The sequence below is a fragment of the Podarcis pityusensis genome, assembly GCF_964106645.2.
Source record: "Podarcis pityusensis genome assembly, chromosome: 12".
Lineage (NCBI taxonomy): Eukaryota > Metazoa > Chordata > Lepidosauria > Squamata > Lacertidae > Podarcis > Podarcis pityusensis.
Window position 1 is genome coordinate 47,983,329 of NC_138037.1, and position 19,730 is coordinate 48,003,058.

The window sequence follows — 19,730 nt, forward strand, 5'->3', positions numbered from 1 at the left end:
GAGGTGTATGCATCATCAACTTTTTAGTTGGCCTAGCATTCACCCTGGAAGCTGGCAACTACTGGTTTGATATCTTCAATGATTACGCAGCTACTCTCTCCTTGCTACTTATAGTACTGGTGGAAACCATGGCTGTCTGTTACGTATATGGACTCAGAAGGTAAGACCTTGGGAACATCCTATCACATTTTATTCTCATAACTTATCCAGTAGACTCAGCAGCTGTTATCTCAAACCTGTGCAACACTTTGTGCACACCAGAACCATATTCCTTCTACATTATTTCAACAATCTTCACCACAGAACTTGGTTTTCCTTGGCAGTTGCAATTTCGATCCAAAACAATGTATCGTTAAAAAAATGAACCAATTAAGTGTGTGCTTTTCTTTCTTTGACAGATTTTCTAAAGACCTTTCTGTGATGAGCGGACATAAACCAAGTTGGTACTGGAAGATTATGTGGGCTTTCGTTAGTCCTGTGTTGATTGTAAGCCTCTTTATATTTTACATCACAGACTACATCAGAACAGGGACATTGCAATACCAAGCCTGGGATGCAACAGAGGTATTTTACTCATTGCAATTTTTACCCACTCGTAGCTAGAAGTACAGGTAGGAGGTGGGAGGAAGGCACTTCTAATTGGTGACTTTAAAAAAAATCAACTGCTGCATTTAACTATGTTTAGGGTTTAAATTTCATGGCAAGTGTTAAATAATCAGAATTCCAAAACGGTTTCCTACGGTATTAACAAGGTTAGAAAACTACCCTTTATAATAGGTCTCAATAGGCTTTAGTCGTGTTAAGTTTTAATCACCCTATTAGACCCAGAGTATGAGTATGAGACACATGCTGAATACTTGTCAAGTTAAATAATCACAATCTACAGAAAGCACTGTTCTAGCTATCTTTATACCATACCGCAGCTGTTTTCATGTCCTCTTGCAGAAAAGATATATTAGCAGCCAGGGTTCTGGAACGGCTTACACCACAGCCACTTTGAGCATTGATAAAAACAGGCCCAGTAAGCTTCAAAGCAGCTGAACATGTAGAATAAAATACAATTTGAAGGTCCCCCCCCCCCCCCGCTGAAACAATTCACAGCATACATATGTTCAGGTTCAATGATTACAATTCAAATCTCCATCTGAAGTTTTACAAAACGAGCAAAGCTATAATTTGACAGAGCTGGTTTGCATGTCATTGGCTTAATCATGAACACGATTAAGCCAATCTGCGCAACTTTCCATCCTCCCATGTGATTCAAACAAGCCATGCTATGGCTTGTCAAGTTAACCAAACCTGGATCAGGATTCATTTCTTTCAATGAAAAGTCAGTACTGGTTAGGAATAAATAACAAGCCATACTTTTTGTCTGAGCTGTCTCTGGGAGGGAGGAGGAGAGAAGATGCAGTAAGACCTGCACAGCATGGGCAAGAAGACATGTTCAGGACTGAACCATAGTTTAAGACAAACTAGGTTTGTCATGAGATATTAACCAAATCAAGTTTTTGAAGTTAATATGTAATTTGTTGCAACATCTCTACAGAAATGTAATTTTTAAGTTTTAGTTTTAAAAAATCAGAACACAGCTGTACATACGAAACGTATGTTACAGAAGCATTAGCTGTTTGACATGTTGCATATTAGAGAACAGTGGTCATTATCAAGTTGTTGTTTTTCAAATGCAGTGGTCAGATGAAACTTTACATGCCCTCTGCTCACTGAAAGGCCTTGCGGTACATAGCCCTGTAGCAGTCTGAATTTCAGTTTTAAGTATTTCTGCTAGGAAGCATCAAAGATGAGGTGCTCACTTTGAAAGCAATGCAGGGCAAGCTCTGAAAAAAGTGCCTCCCACTAATTCTAAATTTGCACAGTACCACACATCTGCATTAATAGACTTTTGTTTTACATCTGGTCCTCTCTCTCTTGCAGGGTCAGCTGGTTACAAAAGATTATCCAAGTGGGGCCCTAGCAGTTATTGGGCTGCTTGTCGCAGCCTCCACTTTGTGCATACCACTGGGAGCATTAGTAACTTTTATAATGAAAAGAACAAATCCTTAGTTCTGGACTTATGAGAACGTCATCAACAGCTGCAGCCTTTGCAAACCACCTTGAAGACTACAACAGCAATAACCTGCAACCATTAACAAGCATGCAGAATTTTACTACTGTCTTACCAATGAATGGTCAAGAGAACTGTCCTATAGCAGATGGAAGATTTAAGATTGTCTCTGAGGGGTATGAACGCAACATGGTGGCTTACAAACACCTTGGACCTTGCACAGTATATATTGGTCAATTCACTCTGCCTTCTTCTGAGCAATCTTCACTTTAGTAGAAGTGTATTCCTACTCCATCTGAAGTACAGGAAGAAAGGCTTGCACTGCAAGAAAGCTGCAACGTGCACAAATAATTTTTCCATGTATAATGCGGTGTGACCATGTTATTTGTATTATTCATGGGATCTATATTTTAGTAGGTGCTTGAAGGCTTCTTTAGAAGCGATATAAGCTCAGTAATCAGCTAGCAATGTTTATATGCAATGTAAAGAGCAGTTTCCAAGATGTATCACCCAACTGAATTACCCCACTTTTCTAGAGATGCCTTAAAGGAGAGTGGGGTTGGGCTGTTAAAAGTAAGGAAGAGCTACGCTGGAGCTGTTTCATGAGCTGGGGAACTCAAGACTGGACATTTTAGTTATAGCAAGGTAATGTGTGCATTAATGTTCTCAGTAGCACATAGTGCCACATTATTCAATATTTTTAACATTACCTTCAACCATAGGATAAACATGAGTCCAGACAAGCCACAAGAGATTTAAAAAGTCAGGTGTTCTTTTTACTGGATTTCCTTTCCTGAACCATGATCAAGTGTTGACAAAGTTTTAATCTCTAAAAGAGTAAAAGCTGAACATTTTTAAAAAAGAAAGTGGATGTTCTGAGGCTTCTAACAAATGCTTGTAGGTTACGCATAGGTCATCTATGTATTTATCAGCAAGGCTGAAAAAGTACTTCAAATTCAAAAAGCTATTGGTGTGAAATTTAGAAGTTCCCGGAAGTTATAGGTTTTTCCATTAGTAACGCAGTTTCACTTTCTATGCCAAACTCCTTTCAATTAAATTCACCAATGTATGTAAATGCTGATTTAATACTTAACAGCCTACATCCATTCTTCCAGGCAAAAACCTAAAAGAAATATACTCAAATATTAGTTGAAACTGAAGGTGTATGGAATTTCAAGCAACGTTGAAAACACAAAAAATGCAAGGTCTTTTGTTATAACAGAATATGTGGCGGGAATAAGGACTACACCACAATGAGCACATTCCATATCTTTATGGGAATTTTGAATAAATTTTAGTATATACCAATTTAAGGAAGTTAAAGTTTGGATTGAACAGTACTAGAGGTTACAAAGGCATGTATAATCAAAATTCCAGTAAGATTGAAGTATATAACTTGACCTTAACTGACACAACATTTCCCACATTTGTTTATTAAAAATGGACAATGAAACAAAACCTGTACAAAAAATATCCAAAGTTGCCCGACATTTTTAGTGGCTATAAAGAAATTATCGTCTTGGACCTCCTCTCCCCCTGCCACGTGCTCTGCCTCTCCCACGTCCTCTGCCACGTCCTCTCCCTGCAACTGAACACAAAGACAAAAAACTTCCTTCAAAAACTTGGAATTGCAGTATATAAAGGTCATGCCAGATTTTGGACTCAAAACATCTCTCATTTAAACATTTTGTTTTAACTTTTTATTGAAGTAATCTTAGTAATTTGGTTGCAAAATGGTATACAGCTACTGTTCTGTTTCCCACTTTGGATAACAAATCAATTCATTAAAGAAGTCAAAAAGATGTGTTACGTGTTGTGAGCGCCATTACAAGTAGGCAGGTTACTGCTGCAGTTTTTGCCAAATAAATACGTTAAGCAGGAATAAAGTCTGTAAATTCCACATCTCCTTTTGGGGACAAGGATAGATTCCAGAACAGATTAGTTCGTCCAGTAGATTTCACTGTTTAAAGAGCAACAGGATTAAGAATTTTGCCTACAGGAAACTGGTGGCTTCTGAGTGTAACATGTACAACTCTATTGTTCAACATGAAAATTTTCATATCCCTCCCTACCAAATAATTTTAAACCTGGCAATATGAAACAGGTAACATCTGGATTTGTTGGTGCCACAAAAGATCAGGGTTAGATCCAGTCATATGCTTGTCTAACAAGGCTTTCCTGGCTCCCTCCTGCACAACAAGCCACTGCCACCCCCCCAAGCCCCTCATGAGAATTCATATTGCAATTAAGGGCAAACTGAAGTGCTCATGTATAGACAGCAAATACATTCTTGGTGGTTTGAAATCAAATCACTAACCTGCTTCCCTTTTCTTGGATTTGACTTTTGGTTCAACATCCACCAGCAAGGTATCCAGAGGCAAACTATCTGGCAGAATGAAATACCTAATATTGTTGCCTCGAATACTTAACGTCTCCAGCTGGACAGGTTCTCTGTTCTTCAGAGTCATCTTTACAGCTTTAAGATGTGTATTCATACTGACATCCACTCCTGAAACATAAAGAACAGGAAGCTTCCTCTACACTGTTTTCAAAGTGACATATTAATAATTACAGAGTTTCTAAATGGAGAGTAGTATAAGGTACTGTACTACATTTGCCATGCCATCTAAAAGACATCACCGTATTTTTCGCTCTATAGGACGCACCTTGTTTTAGAGGGGGAGAACAAGAAAAAAAATTCTCCCCCTCTCTGCGCAGCACCCCTTCACTGAAGCGGCAGGAGAAACGGAGCCCCTTCCATTTATCCTCCCGCTTAGCTGAAGGGGCGCTGCGCCTTATCTGAAGGGGCACCTACCCTTCAGCGAAAGGAACCTGAAGCCTCCGGAGCGCAGCGGGAGCTCCCACCGTGCTCCGGAGGCTTCAGGCGGCTATCTTTGAAGCCAGGAGAGTGAGAGGAGTCAGTGCGCACAGACCCCTCTCGCTCTCCAGGCTTCAGCAAAAGCAACGCGAAGCCTCCGGAGCACGGCAGGAGTGCCCCCACTGCGCTTCAGAGGCTTTGCGTTGCTATCGCCGAAGCCAAGGAGCCACATTTGCTCCATAAGACGCAAACACATTTCCCCTTAATTTTTGGAGGGGAAAATGTGCGTCTTATAGAGCGAAAAATACGGTAAGTGCTTTACAGTGGAAAAGCAAAATGAATGTCCTACATGTGTAGTCATCATAGCACAGCTGTAGAAAAATTGCTACTCAAAACCAGAAGAAAAATACAATTCATAAAAAGCTATTATATTTAAATCATTTTATCTGCATTGCCTACACCACTGGACCCTTTTAGTATTCAGTCAGTGCAGAGGTAATTCACTATTACCTCTGCCTACTGCAACAGTACTTAGATATAACTAACACATACACTCATAGTTCAAAGCATTATCCCTCTCCCTTATTCTGGTGATGATATAAATGAAGATGTCAGTATATACAGACAGATTCCACCTAGGCAAGTTACAAGTCATTAAACAACCACCTCTCATCCCCAATCACTTAGCTCTATTTAACACCAGCTATGCAAGCATTATAGCCGAGCAAAAATGCATACTCTGAGAGCCAGTGTGATATATTTTCAATGCACTGGATTTCAATAAGGAAAAACCTCCCCTCTACTGTGCTATGAAACTCAGTGGAGTAGCCTTCATTAACCTAACCTGATTCACAGATTTTGGGGAAGAAGATGGGATGGTGCACCTAAGCATATTGGAATTTCTTGAGAAAGGTGGACTAATCAAACATTTAAATGAAAGACTAGAACTGCCTAATGTTTCACAAAAGGAATCTAACATTCAAGATATCCCAAATCCCATACCTGTGATAGTTCCATGTACTTGGGTCCCGTTCTTCAGTTCTATGGTTACAGTTTCATGACTAAGTTTCATTAGAAACCTGCAATGCATAAATGAAACAATAACATTTCCAACTCAATGCGCTGGTACTAAGTGCTAAAATTATAGAGACCTTTGTCTGCTATGTTTAAAAAATGCACAATTATTTCTGGACCACCCCACCAGCCAATGGATAACTTAACATGCAAGCAGCTCCTCATATTAGTCCCAATGAGACTTATCTGTGGAAATTAGGGATTCTCCAGTCCAGCAAGTTTGGTTAAGTGGATATGGTTTAAAAAAGGAGAGGCAGCTGTGGAAGTTTATGAGAGCACAGAGTATCTAAACTCCCATATCCAATGCTGACTCCATGGTACCTCAACGGTCAGGGCAATGCACTGCACACCTGTCCCTGGTTTACTTTTGTTTTCCTACTAGTAATGCAGAGGCTGCAGTGGCACTCACTCCCCCTTGCTCTCAAGGAGTCCTTCCCCTGAACCACTTCATCCAGAATGTCTTGCCCTGAAAAAGGACTCACCACTTCCTTGGAGAGAAAGCTGCAACAGAACAATTTTAAGTAAAGAGGGGTGTGCCATTAAGAGGAGGGGCAGAAGCAGGTGCTCTGGAGACCCCTGCAACTAGTGCAATTTTCCCTGGGTCCTCACCCTCTCCTGTGGACAGCCTGGCCCACCCCCCACAAGTCCATCAACTGGCCTTTCTCCAAAGGTCCCCTCATAAAGAACCTAGATGACAAGTTACAAGCGGGATGGCCTTTTTTGCAGTGCCCCCACCTATAGAATATTCTCCCTGGAAAGGCTTACTTCGGCTCCTATCAGCACCAGGCAGGGATTTATTATTCTCCCAGGCCTTTAAAAATACCTATTTTGTTATCAGCAGTATTTTATTACAGTCTCTGCAAAACTACAGCAACCTGGCCAGTTTTGGCTTATCATTAGCGGGTTCTTGTTATGCTAACTAGATCAGTTGCTGGAGATTGATTTGTGCCTGTCCACAACTAATTTTATTCTTGTGCCACTGCTGGCTGGATGTGATTAATTTACAATTTTCTTCTTCCTCCTCCTTTCCAGTTTACTAAACAGAGAATCCTAAAATCACAGAATTGGAAGGGACTCTGAGGGTCACCTAGTCCAACCCCCTGTGAAGCAGGAATCTCAACACATGGGGAATTCGCCCTTCCCACCTGAAACCATGCAGGATCCTGCTTAGTTTTGCAAAAGTGCTAGCTGTTTTACTGCTGCCCAGAGAACAGTTTCTATTAGGCAACTCGTCGATTATTATTATTTACTAAATTTGTACAGTGCCCTTCATCCATATGTCTCACGGAGGTTCATAACCTAAAACTACAAAGGGGGAAGGAAGCACTGCAAATTATCATTTATTCATTTGGGGCTAGGGATCCCACCTTTCAACCCCACCTCCAGACCCTCCAATTGCCCCTATTTTCCAGCAACAGTCCTGGATTTACAGAAGCCATTCTGGTTTCTAATTTGATCCCGGAATGTCCCAGTTTTTCTTAGGATGCCCCTATTTTGATCGGAGGAATGTTAGAGGCTATGGAGTTATGCGACTCCTGTCCCGAGACAAGGAGAAAAGTAACTAAATAACCTTTAGAATACATTTGAGGACAACCTTGTATAGGGAAGTTTTAAAATGTCTAATGTTTTATTATGGTTTCCCACCCCACACACATTTTGGAAGCCGCCCAGAGCAGCTGGGGCAACTCAGTCAGATGGGCAGGATATAAGTAATAAAATTATTATTTCTCTTATTATTATGGAACAGAATGTCCCTATTTTCATGGGATAAATATTGAAGGGCATGGAGTTGTGCATCCCCCAAGCCAAGGAAATAAGTAGCTATACAACCTTCAGAAGACATCCCTGTATAGGCAAGGTGTTATTTTTTATAATGGAAGCTTCCCAGAGCGGCTGGGGCAACTGCAAGTCAGAATATTACAGTGGATGCTCAGGTTGCGAACGTGATCCATGCAAGATGCATGTTTGCAACCCGCAGAGGCGCGTCTGCGCAAGCGCGGGTTGCGATTCAGTCCTTCTGCACATGCACAAAGCGCAAGTTAGCACTTCTGCACATGCGCGACCTCCAAAACCTGGAAGTAACCCGTTCCGGTACTTCCGGGTTTTGGAGCGTACGTAACCTGAAAAAACGCGACCTCAAGTGTCTGTAACCTGAGGTATGACCATATTACCATGACTATTATTATTACGGAATACGACGTCCCAGATTGGTATTTGAACTGGAACGTATTTGAAATTTGTAATATTTTGGAACACAGAAACAAAGAAAATAATCAAACCGTTAATTCCAGCACGTGGGGGGGGCACCTAAATTGTTTAATTTGCCATCTCAGTGATTGGTATTATTAACTGTATTATGATTTGGCATTGTTATGATGAGGCTATTACAGTGGTACCTCAGGTTAAGCCGATAGGCTGGAGTGATGGGGCAATAGCTCAACCCATGCAGAGGGCGCCATAGCAATCAGCCGTCACCCAAATCCTCTCCTCGGTCTGCCCATGCGAACATGGGGAGATTTTCTGTGTGAGGGGGAGGGTGCACAGTTTTTTATTTATTATTACTACTACAGTGGTACCACTGTATTATGATTTGGCATTGTTATGATGAGGCTATTATTGGGTTGCTGTAATTGAAAACTAAAAAAAAAAAATATTTAAAAAAAGGAATAGGACATCCCTATGTTTATCGGGTTAGTGTTGGAGGCTAAGCACCTCACCCCTAAAAAACAACCAAAGCAAGCAACACCCCACCGTCCACACCTGCTATATGACAAAGGCCAGAGGCGGGAAAAAGGCAGAGTGGCGGGGGAGGGGGGCCGTTGCGTGAGGTGATGCTGCGGGGGGGAGGGGCGTAGCAGCAGCAGCAGCAGCAGCAGAGGGGGGCGCAAGGGCGCCTGGGAGGAGACGCCGGCCGCGCGAGCTCCGACGCCCAGGCCCGAGCCGCGTCTGCCCAACGTCTTTTTCCCGCCCCTTCCCTCCCCGGCCACGCGCTCGCCCTTTTACCTCACGAGCTTCATGGCGGCGAAGGCGTCGGGCGCGAACCTGAGGCCGCAGCTTCCCCCGGGGCGAAGGCGAAAAGGAGAGGGGGGAACGGAAGAGAACCGAGCGCGGCGGCGGAGGAGGAGCAGCCGCAGGCAGGCAGGCAGCCGAAAACTAGGCCGCTCCCGACGCTGCCGAAGAGAAACCCCGAGTGGCGTTTCCCTCAGGAGCGCGCTGTGAATGGCTGGAAGCCCCGCCCCTTGCTCTGTTCTAGGCCCCGGAAGTGGAAAGCACGTGGGCGGGAAGGGGAAAGGTTGTCGGGGAGCGAGCGCCACCTTCAGGCTCGGAGGAGTCGTCGCGAGTGGAAGGAAAGGATGCGGAGGAGGAATTTAAAGAAAAAGAAGAGGGTGTCAGAGTAGCCTCCTGCCATCACGACTAGGGCAAGTTTTGAACCTCACCGGTTTGTCCCCCCGCATGACGGATGCGTTATTAAATAAAGGAGTAAACAATCACTTGAATAAACTTGGTACTGAACCTTGAGCAATCTTCAGATTCGACTTATTGATTTTTTTAAAAAACCACCTAATTTTCCAAAGAAACACAAGGCAGCTAATAAATGAACAGCAAAATGAGTTAAAGCAAACGAACCACCTGTCCAAATTAAACTCACACGCACAATCAAAATACTAACTAAAAACAAACTGCATTTCCAAACAGCCATCGACATAAAACAAAGTCTTTAAAAAGTATTATTTCTAATGAACATTGTAGATGATCCGTTCCGGAGATCCATTCTTAACCTGAAACTGTTCTTAACCTGAAGCACCACTTTAGCTAATGGGGCCTCCTGCTGGAGCACAATTTCTTTTCTCATCCTGAAGCAAAGTTCTTAACCTGAAGCACTATTTCTGGGTTAGCGGAGTCTGTAACCTGAAGCGTATGTAACCTGAAGCGTATGTAACCCAAGGTACCGCTGTAGTTGTAGTAGTAGTACCCCATCCATCTCTGGTTGATCTCCTTCAGTTCAACCAGTTGAATTTGCTTACTACTCTCCTTCTAAGGAGTGAAAGCTGACATAATAGGTCCACAGTGAGGGCAACAAACTGTTCAGCTGTGGGAGCTAACCCATAAAATAGATGTCAACAGAACTCTTATTACAGTACAGGGAAAGAAAGTTACCTATAACAGGAATGGCTTTCATTTTGTCCACTGTAACTTTGTGGCGGTAGTCAGTGGCATGCAAAGTGCACACACTGCACGTCTTCTGACGATTCCCTGCATGGGAATTTCACTGATAGGTTTGCACTAATAAACATGCACGCCATACACACATAAGCAGAAATACAAGACGCTCATGTCACTTGCAGCATCTGCTCACTGTTGGTCCCAAACATTCATCAAGGGTAACCTGTGTAAGGTGACAGATAGGTAGCCGTGTTGGTCTGCCATAGTCAAAATAAAAAAAATCCTTCCAGTAGCACCTTTAAGACCAACTAAGTTAGTTCTTGGTATGAGCTTTCGTGTGCAAGCACACTTCTTCAGATACCGGTATCTGAAGAAGTGTGCTTGCACACGAAAGCTCATACCAAGAACTAACTTAGTTGGTCTTAAAGGTGCTACTGGAAGGATTTTTTTTTATTTTGACTGTGTAAGGTGAGTACAACTTGATGCTATTTTGAGGCTCCTTGGCCACCTATGCCCAAAGCTTTTTCAGGATCCTGCAGTCTCTCCTGGGACAACATGGGCTCCTCCTGTGGTTGTCACTGTTGCTGCTGCTCACCATTCTCATGGTCCCTGTACTGTGTGTACAAAGGTGCAACAAGGTGGGAGGGGGAGGGGTGGTTCATTGTCTATAAATTGCTGTCAAAGCAAGCCCTAATGGCATTTTCACTTTGCACACAGTGCACTTCTGCTAAGAGGAACACCCTTTTGCAAAAAAACACACACACACCATTGCAGCAACCACTAGCAAACATTGCGCAAAGAAAACTGCAATGGCTGTTGTGCAAACAGGTCCTGGCTAAAAAGCCCTTGAGCTTTCTGAGGGTTGGTTTTCCATCTGTATGGAGGTAGTACCATGGCCTCTGAGCCAGTGACCTGCTCCCAGCCTCCTGTCTGCCCTAGTTAAACCAGCTCAGCTTCAAGTGGTTTCCACTTGGATCTTCTCTGCAGTATACTCTGCACAAAACTCTATCTGTGTTTCTCCATCTATATCTGAACTGTGTATCTTAGGACCTCTTATGAGCTACTGCTTATTAACAGTGAACTCCAGGCGTTCTGCAAGCATTTGATCAAGGGCACCCACAAAGCTATGGGTGCTGTGAGAGATTTTTGTGGGGAGTGTCCAGAAAATCTTCAGGCCTTTGGGTGTGCTCTGCATGGGACATCCACAAAGACAGGACTCCTTTGGGGCAAACATAGAGATTCATGTGCATTCCTGAAAATAACCCAGACGATACTGCCAGCTTCCACAATCTTCTCCGGGTGCCGTCTTTGGAGTGCAGGTCTGAGGTCTTGAGGTTCCTGCTAAGAACATACATCTCCTGCAAAGCCACATTCACTTTCTACTGTTAGGCCCTAAAAAGTTTTGCAGAAAGGAGGTTTGTCTCAAAACCCAAGAGTTATAGATGAAACAAGACACACAGAAAACTCATTTTACCCCCCAGTTCTGCACCAATCCACAGAGTGCTACTTAAAGATCTGGGTCTTTGCTGACTTCTTCAGTGTCTAAGTGCACGCCCAGGCTCCTTCTGCCCGGCTGTTATAAGGGTGGCACAGCAGGAAATCTCAGGTGTGCAGCCAACATGAGGCAGTAGAAGCTGAAAACTGCTGGAATTTTTATCGTCGTCGTCCCCCAATGCCAAGCCTCCAACAGTGGAAAAACTACCCCTATACATTGGTGCCTCGGGTTAAGTACTTAATTCGTTCCGGAGGTCCGTTCTTAACCTGAAACTGTTCTTAACCTGAAGCACCACTTTAGCTAATGGGGCCTCCTACTGCCGCTGCGCCGCCGGAGCACGATTTCTGTTCTTATCCTGAAGCAAAGTTCTTAACCTGAAGCACTATTTCTGGGTTAGCAGAGTCTGTAACCTGAAGCATATGTAACCTGAAGCATATGTAACCTGAAGCATATGTAACCTGAAGCGTATGTAACCAGAGGTACCACTGTATAAAGATGGGTAGTACTCATAAACTAATAGTGCAGCGTAGTAGTTAATACAGTGGTCATAGTTTTGAGAAAATTCTCGCATTGCAATTTGCAAAACCTGCACTTTGGGCAAAAGTTAACAGCTTTATTTTGGATCAGAATCTCGGTATGTCACACAGTACAATAAAACGTCATGGGAGTGTGGAGAGTGTGCATATGAACTGAACAGTGCTTAGTTCATCTTTTAGTTGCTATTTTACCATTGTTAATATTGTTTTATGGATTACAAATGCAGTATTGCTTTGCTAATCATATGACTTTTGCTTTAATTGTGATGTTTCAGCTTAATTTTTGTTGTTGCTTTGTTAACAGTGTTTATAGATTGCAATTGTTTGACTGATTCTTTGTTAATTAGTCTATGCTGTATTTCTGATGTTCTGTTATGTTATATAAGTGCTATAATGACACTGTTATTTATTGTTTGTAGGCTGCTTTGGGATTCATTTGAATGAAAAGCAGCATAGAAATATGAAATCAAATAAAAACAAATGCACCAGGAGTTTCGGGACTGCAGTTGCGACAGTGGATCTGCAGCCAACTGAATCAGAAAATGTTGTGAATTTTGCGATCCGACTGCTCAAAACTCTAAATAAGCAGTAGGAGGAAAAAACAAGGCCGAGCCAGCCAGGAGTCGAACCTAGAATCTTCTGATCCGTAGTCAGACGCGTTATCCATTGCGCCACTGGCCCCGCTGGTACTCAACGCTTCTCTTCCTATATTCTAAATTCATCCGCCGCAGAATCTTACTCCTCTCTCAACTGGATGGGCGAGGAGATAGCCAGCCAATCAAAACCCTCGCAGGAGCCTTCGCTTCGGCCAGCAGCCAGCGAGAAGCGCTTTTTATTTTTTATGCGGAGGCGGAGCCCAAGCGAATCTCGCGGCCAATCCGGGCTCGGGCTGCGTTCGGCGTCGCCCGCTGCTCGCGCCTTAGTAGCGTCACAATTCCAAGCTCCCGCCCGCCCTCTCCCCCCCTCCCTCTCCGCGAGCGTAAGGCCGGCGTGGCCTTGAGCGGCGGCCTCCTCCAATCAGCCGCCGCCTGCGCCCGACGCCGAAATGCTTTCCGAGTAGCTTTGTCCCGAGCGGCGCTCCGTCCCGAAAGGCCCAGGCGCGTCAGGTGAGAGGTGAGGCGAGAGTCCTGGACGCGGAGGAGCCGGGCGGCGCTTCGGAGGCGAGCGGCTGAGGGGGCAGCCATGGCGGCGGCGGCAGGAGCCTACGAGAACTTGAAGCTGTGAGTGGACGGCGACAGGGAGGGAGGGAGGGAGGTAGAGGGCGGGGGAAAAACCCTCCCTGCAGTGCAGGCCACCCCGTCCCAATGGCAAGACCCGCAGTGCCCACCACCCGCCGGCCTCTCCTCGCCGCCGTCCTCCTCCTCCCCTTCCGTGGCCATTTTCCGAGCTTCCCTCCTCGGCTGCCCCTCTTTCCGACGACGCTCCAAATTGTCCCCCCGCTTTGCACAGGCAAAACAGTTCCTTCCACTCGCCTCATCTTCCCTGTCGCTTCATTTCCCCGCCAAAAATTTCTTCTGACGCGACCAGACTAGCTTGGGTTATTTTTCTATTTCCGACCCCTCTCACCCCATGTTGCTTAAATAACAGCAGCAGCAGCAGTTTTATTGTTCGTACCCCGCCCCTCCGACTGGGTCGCCCCAGCCACACCGGCCAGCTTCCAACACACAGTATATTAATAAAGCATTGCACATCACATCATTGCGCATCTTCTAAAGGTTATATAGTTGTTCATCTCATTGAGGGCGTTTCCACAGGGTCACATTGCCTTTCCTACATTTTTCTTCTCAGTGGGTATTTCCCCCCCCCCCCACAACACAAACATTTATTCCTTTTTTTCTGGTGCGGTTTTTCCTCCAGAGAGTTCATAGAACCCTAGGGTTGGAAGGGACTGTATGAGGGTCATCAATCCCTTGCAATTTAGGAAAAAAAATTTCCGTTTTACAACCCTGATATTGAGTCTCATGCTCCACCCCACTGAACTATCCCCAGCCTATAGGTTTCGTGCAAGGTCTCTCTCATCCACTTTTTTTTTTACGCTCGCCAATAACTCTGTGAATAGGTGAGGCTGAGAAGAAGGTGTTTGGCCCAAGGTCACCCAGAGAGTTTCATGGCTGACAGGACTAAACAACAACAACAAACATCCCAGGCCTCTAATCTGACCCTCAGATCGCTAATCACACACCTGCTCTTCTCACCCTGGGTCCTGCACCTGAATAATATGTACTTTGATTAACAACTAGGCTGCAACATCTTGGGGACTAACTACTTCCTGGTAGAAATGAGTTGCTTACTGTATTTTATTTTATTTTATTTTTTGAATGCCTATTCTGCCTGTTTCTCCAAGGAGAAGAGAGGTGGGTAAGACAGTTAAAAAAAAAAAAAGTAAAGCAGACATAATTCCTTACAAATATGGAGGCTCTTCCATGTAAAAATTTACATTGTGTAAGGAAATAGTAATTTCAGGGTTTTGTTGTCTGTCCTCTCGTTGCAATGCACACAGTTCCTGTAAATTCTTACATAGAAGCAGCTTCTTGGTTTACCTAAACGTCCTGTCCACTTTCACTCTGCATGCCCATTCTTTGTTTTCTCCTGTCATTGTTTCTTCGCAAATGTGATTCTGCCTTTACTGTGTCTCCTGAAAAGTAGAACAACCTCTGCCAGTCTTTCTAGTAATTGTATTATTCATAATGAAGTTAAAAAGGGGCTAGCAAAATGAGAAATGCCACGGAAGGGAACATATGGTTCTGGGCGGAAAGATGACTCAGGACACTCCAGGGAGATTCTTTTGTAAACATCTTTAGTGTTGGTTAAAAGAGATCTAGCATCCTCATCTTAAAACATACCTACATGGAAAGAAGACCTATGAAATTAGTGGAACTTTCTTCTAAATATGCACAATTAGAAGGTTAGAGTTTAAATTCTCAGGTATACCGTTGCTGTTACATTTAATTTCCGCAGTCTTCTGTGTGTTTAATAATTAAGTGCCTAATCACTATGGGGATCGTTCAAAATCGAACTCTGTTCCTGGGTCGTCATTTGCATTACTTCAAGATAATAATAGGTGGTTGTGTTTTCAAATAGGCCTTTCAAGTACTTTGGGGATTGCAAAAATTTCTGCAACTTCCACTGGGATTAGATTTAAAGTCACTTTTCCTGTTGGCATTTAATTCTTGTGTAACCTGATATATGTTTCAGTTGTGACATTATCTGATCAAGTGGTAGGCGCATGCAGGCCTCTTCTTACATGTGTCCTTAGTTTAATTTCAACAAGCTAATTCGATTGTTCCTTGGCTATCCTGTTTTTCCTTTAGAGCAGGCATGCGAAATCTGGTGCCCTCAACCCCTGTCATCCCAGACCAATGACATCTGGAGGACACCAGCTTCCCCGGCCCTGATTTTAGAGTGCCAGCATTAAAGCAAAGTGTAGAAAGATTGTTTCATTGTTGCAGTACCCCATACCAGCTACAGGTTCCTCAGGAATTATATTTACTGTTTTTCTTTTCTCAAGCCATGTTTGCATTCTGCTGTGAAATATTTCAAGAGAGCATGTAGATTAATCAATTGATGGGCTGCTTTGTGGAGCAGAAATGAGGATGAGAGCATGCAAAAATATATGCAAGTGCCCACCTAGCTGCTATTAGTTTAATAATGAAGCTTATAATTAAGACAGCTCAGTAGGACACATTAATAAAACCAAACAGCAGCGATCTACTTACTTATTAAAAATATTTATACTGTATACTGTTTGATAACTAAAGTCTTTTGTATTTAAATAGTAGGCATGCAAATAAAGAGAAACTTACAGAAACAGAAAAAACTGTTGGAAAACCAGTAATATGAAAATTTGAAAGTACTGCAGTCAGTTATTATAAGTATGTTATGTACATATGGATGAATGTAAGTGATAAAGGTATTGTCTTAATATGGAATTTTTATCCTATGACCTTCACTTTTTGAACAATATTCAAGAGATTTTATCTTTGACTCTTAGTTGGAACCCCAAGGACAACCCAAACAATTGCAGGTTTTGTGTTTTAAATGTGAGCAGATCAATTATAGAAGATGAAAGTTCACTTTTAAACGTAGTTCTCATGAAGCGTAGACAGTGTCTTCCCTAAGTGGCTGTCTACCCAGATCCTGCATGACTTGGAACAGGGAGCTGTCCCTTTTGCCTTTGCCATTCAGTAATGTAGGCTGACATATAGAAAAAGGCATTCTTTTGATCACGGTATATTTGACAGGCAGCATCTCAGCTTTAATAAAATCAGATGAATAGCGAGCGAGAACATGCAGAAATGATTTTTTTTCTCTTTAAAGAAAGCTGTTGCTGCTTTGCTTTAAAAAATGGTTAGTTATGTTAAGAGGGATACTTAGAAGGGTTATGCAATTGAAAATTATTTGATTGGGACATGAGGCAACTTAAAGCACAGAGCAGCGTAAGTAGAACTGAAATGTAACATTTTATACAATTTGCAGAATCACCTCTGTTCAGGGTGCTGCATAAATGTTAGTGTAATGTGGCCTGTCTGCCCTCATTCTCGTTTTAGTTTGAGGATAATGTCAAGATGGATGGGTGATGCACTACTCAGCACAGTATGTGTGCCTTTTTTGAATTCTTCTCTCGACAATCTGTGGTTGCTGGCATTGAGTAGCTTCCTGTATTAGAATAATATTAAGCATTCATGATGGAAATATGTACATTACTGAAATCAAGGTTGGAGCAGTGAAACTGTATAAAAGAATTCTGAAATGATAGTGGATGCTGAATGCAATGCTAACTTTAGATGCCATTAGAGCATCAAATACTAAGTGCATAATGTCTTTCCCCCTAATTGGAAAAAGAGCAAGGTGCTTTTGCAGAGAAGACTTACATCTGCAAATCCCAAATTAATATTAAGCATTCAGTAAGGTCTATCTCTGAATTGTCTACCCGTTCTGTGAGATGGTTGCAAGTGAGAAAATAATACATGGATTTTGTGATTTGAAATGCGTCCAGATATGTTTGGCAGCCTAGGAAACTAAACCATAAAACTAAAAAAGACCTGATTGCAAGATCTTTATCTCAAATATAAACTGGCTCATCTAGGTAACTCAAGATTGAATAACTTTGAGTTTTCATTTTTAAAGAACATGTTTGCCTGTTGTTATATTGCTAAAAGAAACAAATGTTGATTTTTGTTTTTGTTTTAAAGCAAGCCTTTGTTGGTATCCTGTTCATTTTATTTATTTAACTTACTAGTTGTTTCTGGATAACTTTGGAGATAGATTCATTTAGACAGATAGAGTGGAAAGGCAGAAAAGGGCCATAACCTGGAAATTTTGGTGAAGTTTGAAGGAAGAGAAGAACTAGGCATGAAGTACATGAAGGCGCAAAGAAATACCAAGTCAAGGTTGCACTAGGGAGACAGGATATCCTCTTTTGCTGATGCATTTTTATAAACATTGGTTGGTATTGCGAAACTGTGATAAGTGCAAATTTTGAAGGATGGCTATAGTTCTATTCTCGTATTGTTTCAGAAGTTGCACATTTGGCTTTAAATGCAAGCAGAATCAAATTTATAGCAGTAGCATTCAAGGGCAATGAGAAACAAGGCCTCTCCATTCCCTCATTGCCTTTCTTAATGAAATAAAGAAATGCACAGCTTTGGAATCAAAGCACCATGATCGTACAGGCAACAATAAGAAAATACTACGGAATAGTTGGGGAATTCAGTTGTCTCCTGTGCCATCTAGATTGACAACAACTGTAGATTGATATGCGAAGGAAGTTACAAAGGTGGACCAATCTGATCTTATTTTGTTTTCCAGGCAGATGCTATAATGAGCCATGCCAGGAGTTAAACTCCTGTGGCAAGTTAATGAACCCAGAAAGTGATTGCAGTACAATTGATTGAGAAAATAACTATGAAGATTTTAAAGAGAGTTTGTAAATGCGCTGTGTTATGCTAATTGATCATTAGTTAGGAGGATTATGTGGTTTTGGAGTTTGGGTGATCAGGCTGGGAGAGAGAGCAGTGAGCCAGACTTTAGGATTCCTGGGAATGTGACGTTCTCTTCTAAGTAAGGAGTCATGAGACTCTGTTGCTCTATTATATTTTTGGTAAGGATAAGAGAGATGGAGTGTAAAGCATTTTGTATGTCAAAGTCCCTGAGAAATTCCGTATTAATCCATCCAATCATAATGTGTTGCAATCAAAGAACAAAGCAGATGGAACATGTGTTTGCTCGTACACAATCATTTTATTTTATGATGCCAGCATTAAATGATGTGCATTTCTGAATTGGTTGGCATGGCTAAACATCGGATAAGATGCTCTTATGACTAATATCACCATAAGCAGCACTTGTCTTTTCAGTTGCAAAAGATCCAGTGCTAGACTGTAAGCAAGGTATGTGTGCAGGAATTAGCCCTAAGCTGTACTGCACCTATAGAAATAGGATCTGAACATGGAACAGTCTTAATACTCAAGTAGCTGAAGAGGTTTCAGTCTTTAGACCCACCAGCCAGTTTCAGATTTTAGTTTATCCTTCTTTAGTGCTTTTTAAATGTAAGATGCTCTGCAGGTTTTTCTCATTCTTCTTTGTATCTCTATTTGATAGCCTGTCTAAAGTTCTAGCAATATCTGTTACCTTAGACTAAGGAATGGAAAAGGGCAGTAGGAGGGGAAAGTTAACATTTCTGCGCTTCCAAGATTTCTATCTGGGAGGAAAAACCTTGCTGCTGTGAAAACAGTGTGTGGAGACAGGTGGCTGAAACATCAAGCAGCAAGGGGCCCTATCCATTTTCCAGCTGATAAGCATGGAAATGGCTTACCTACTTTAGTCGCCCTGCTCAGAGATCCTCCCTGTTGTCAGTCCTTAGTTTTGAGTGCCTTGTAATTGGCCTCTGCCAGCATAATGGATGACTGCATCTGAGGCTTGCACTCCCTTTCTCTCCTCTCACCCTGTTTTGCCAATCTCACTGCTTAACAGTGCATAGATATCTTGTCCCTTCTCCTAAATCAGCTGCTCAAAGGCATCTTTCCCCCACTTCTTATCTTGCATTGCTCTGTTTGAAGTTGTCAAGTTGTTTTGCTAATAAAAAATATGGGCTCCCATATGCTTTCCCTGCTGAAAATGAAAGTGAATTGGTTGCTCTTTCCTTTTGCTGGATAGCTGCCATTTGCTGTGAATATGGAAATGTGATTCCATTGTTTGATCTCGCATCATTTGCATGTCATGCGTGTCTGTGCCTAATAATGTAATTTAGTTAGGTTATTAGCACGTGCCATTCTGAGCAGAATGTCTTTTTTCTTTTAAAGAAAGCATTAGAAAGCAAATACACTTAGATTTTTTTATTCTTGGTGTCTTGCTCTGAAGTGATATTTAAACTACAGACTTCTTAAATCATATTTCTCATCCACTGTGGTTATCTCCATTTAGTTGAGTGTTTTGTGGTATGTCCTGTAATTTGTATGTTCTGCCCAGTGCCCAGAATACATGGGGAAAGTGGGGAGGTATAGGAAAAATCAAGAGAAGCACAATGAAGCATTGGGAGATGGACTGGAAGGTGCAGAGATAATTCAGCTACATCAAAAATTG

At 42.5% G+C, this 19,730-nt stretch overlaps 3 protein-coding genes across 8 annotated transcripts in view; 2 read left to right on the forward strand and 1 right to left on the reverse strand.

Moving 5' to 3' along the window:
- Positions 1-3,615, forward strand: part of SLC6A20 (solute carrier family 6 member 20) — a 26,128-nt gene extending 22,513 nt beyond the window's left edge. For all 6 annotated transcript variants that reach the window (XM_080975888.1, XM_080975890.1, XM_080975887.1 and 3 more), the window contains 3 exons: positions 1-160; positions 399-564; positions 1,933-3,615. In XM_080975888.1, the coding sequence (XP_080832014.1) occupies positions 1-160; positions 399-564; positions 1,933-2,061 (455 nt within the window). In that variant the 3' untranslated portion in view covers positions 2,062-3,615. The remainder of the gene's footprint in view (positions 161-398; positions 565-1,932) is intronic.
- Positions 3,480-9,165, reverse strand: SNRPD1 (small nuclear ribonucleoprotein D1 polypeptide). Its single transcript, XM_080976074.1, has 4 exons — positions 8,958-9,165; positions 5,883-5,959; positions 4,380-4,571; positions 3,480-3,650 (listed from the first exon to the last, which is right to left on the reverse strand). The coding sequence occupies exons 1-4, from the start codon at positions 8,969-8,971 to the stop codon at positions 3,574-3,576; spliced, it is 360 nt and encodes a 119-aa protein (XP_080832200.1). The 5' UTR covers positions 8,972-9,165; the 3' UTR covers positions 3,480-3,573.
- Positions 9,166-13,134: 3,969 nt separating this feature from the next.
- The window catches only part of SACM1L (SAC1 like phosphatidylinositide phosphatase), a 30,655-nt gene continuing 24,059 nt past the window's right edge, over positions 13,135-19,730 (forward strand). The window contains exon 1 of the mRNA XM_080975909.1: positions 13,135-13,369. Within this exon, the coding sequence (XP_080832035.1) occupies positions 13,332-13,369 (38 nt within the window). The 5' untranslated portion in view covers positions 13,135-13,331. The remainder of the gene's footprint in view (positions 13,370-19,730) is intronic.

Coding starts and splice junctions, on each gene's coding strand:
- SNRPD1 (XM_080976074.1), bottom strand. Junction 4,572..5,882: donor AGTACATGGAACTATCACAG/GTATGGGATTTG, acceptor TTTATGTTTCAG/GAGTGGATGTCAGTATGAAT. Junction 3,651..4,379: donor ATCCAAGAAAAGGGAAGCAG/GTTAGTGATTTG, acceptor CTTTGTGTTCAG/TTGCAGGGAGAGGACGTGGC.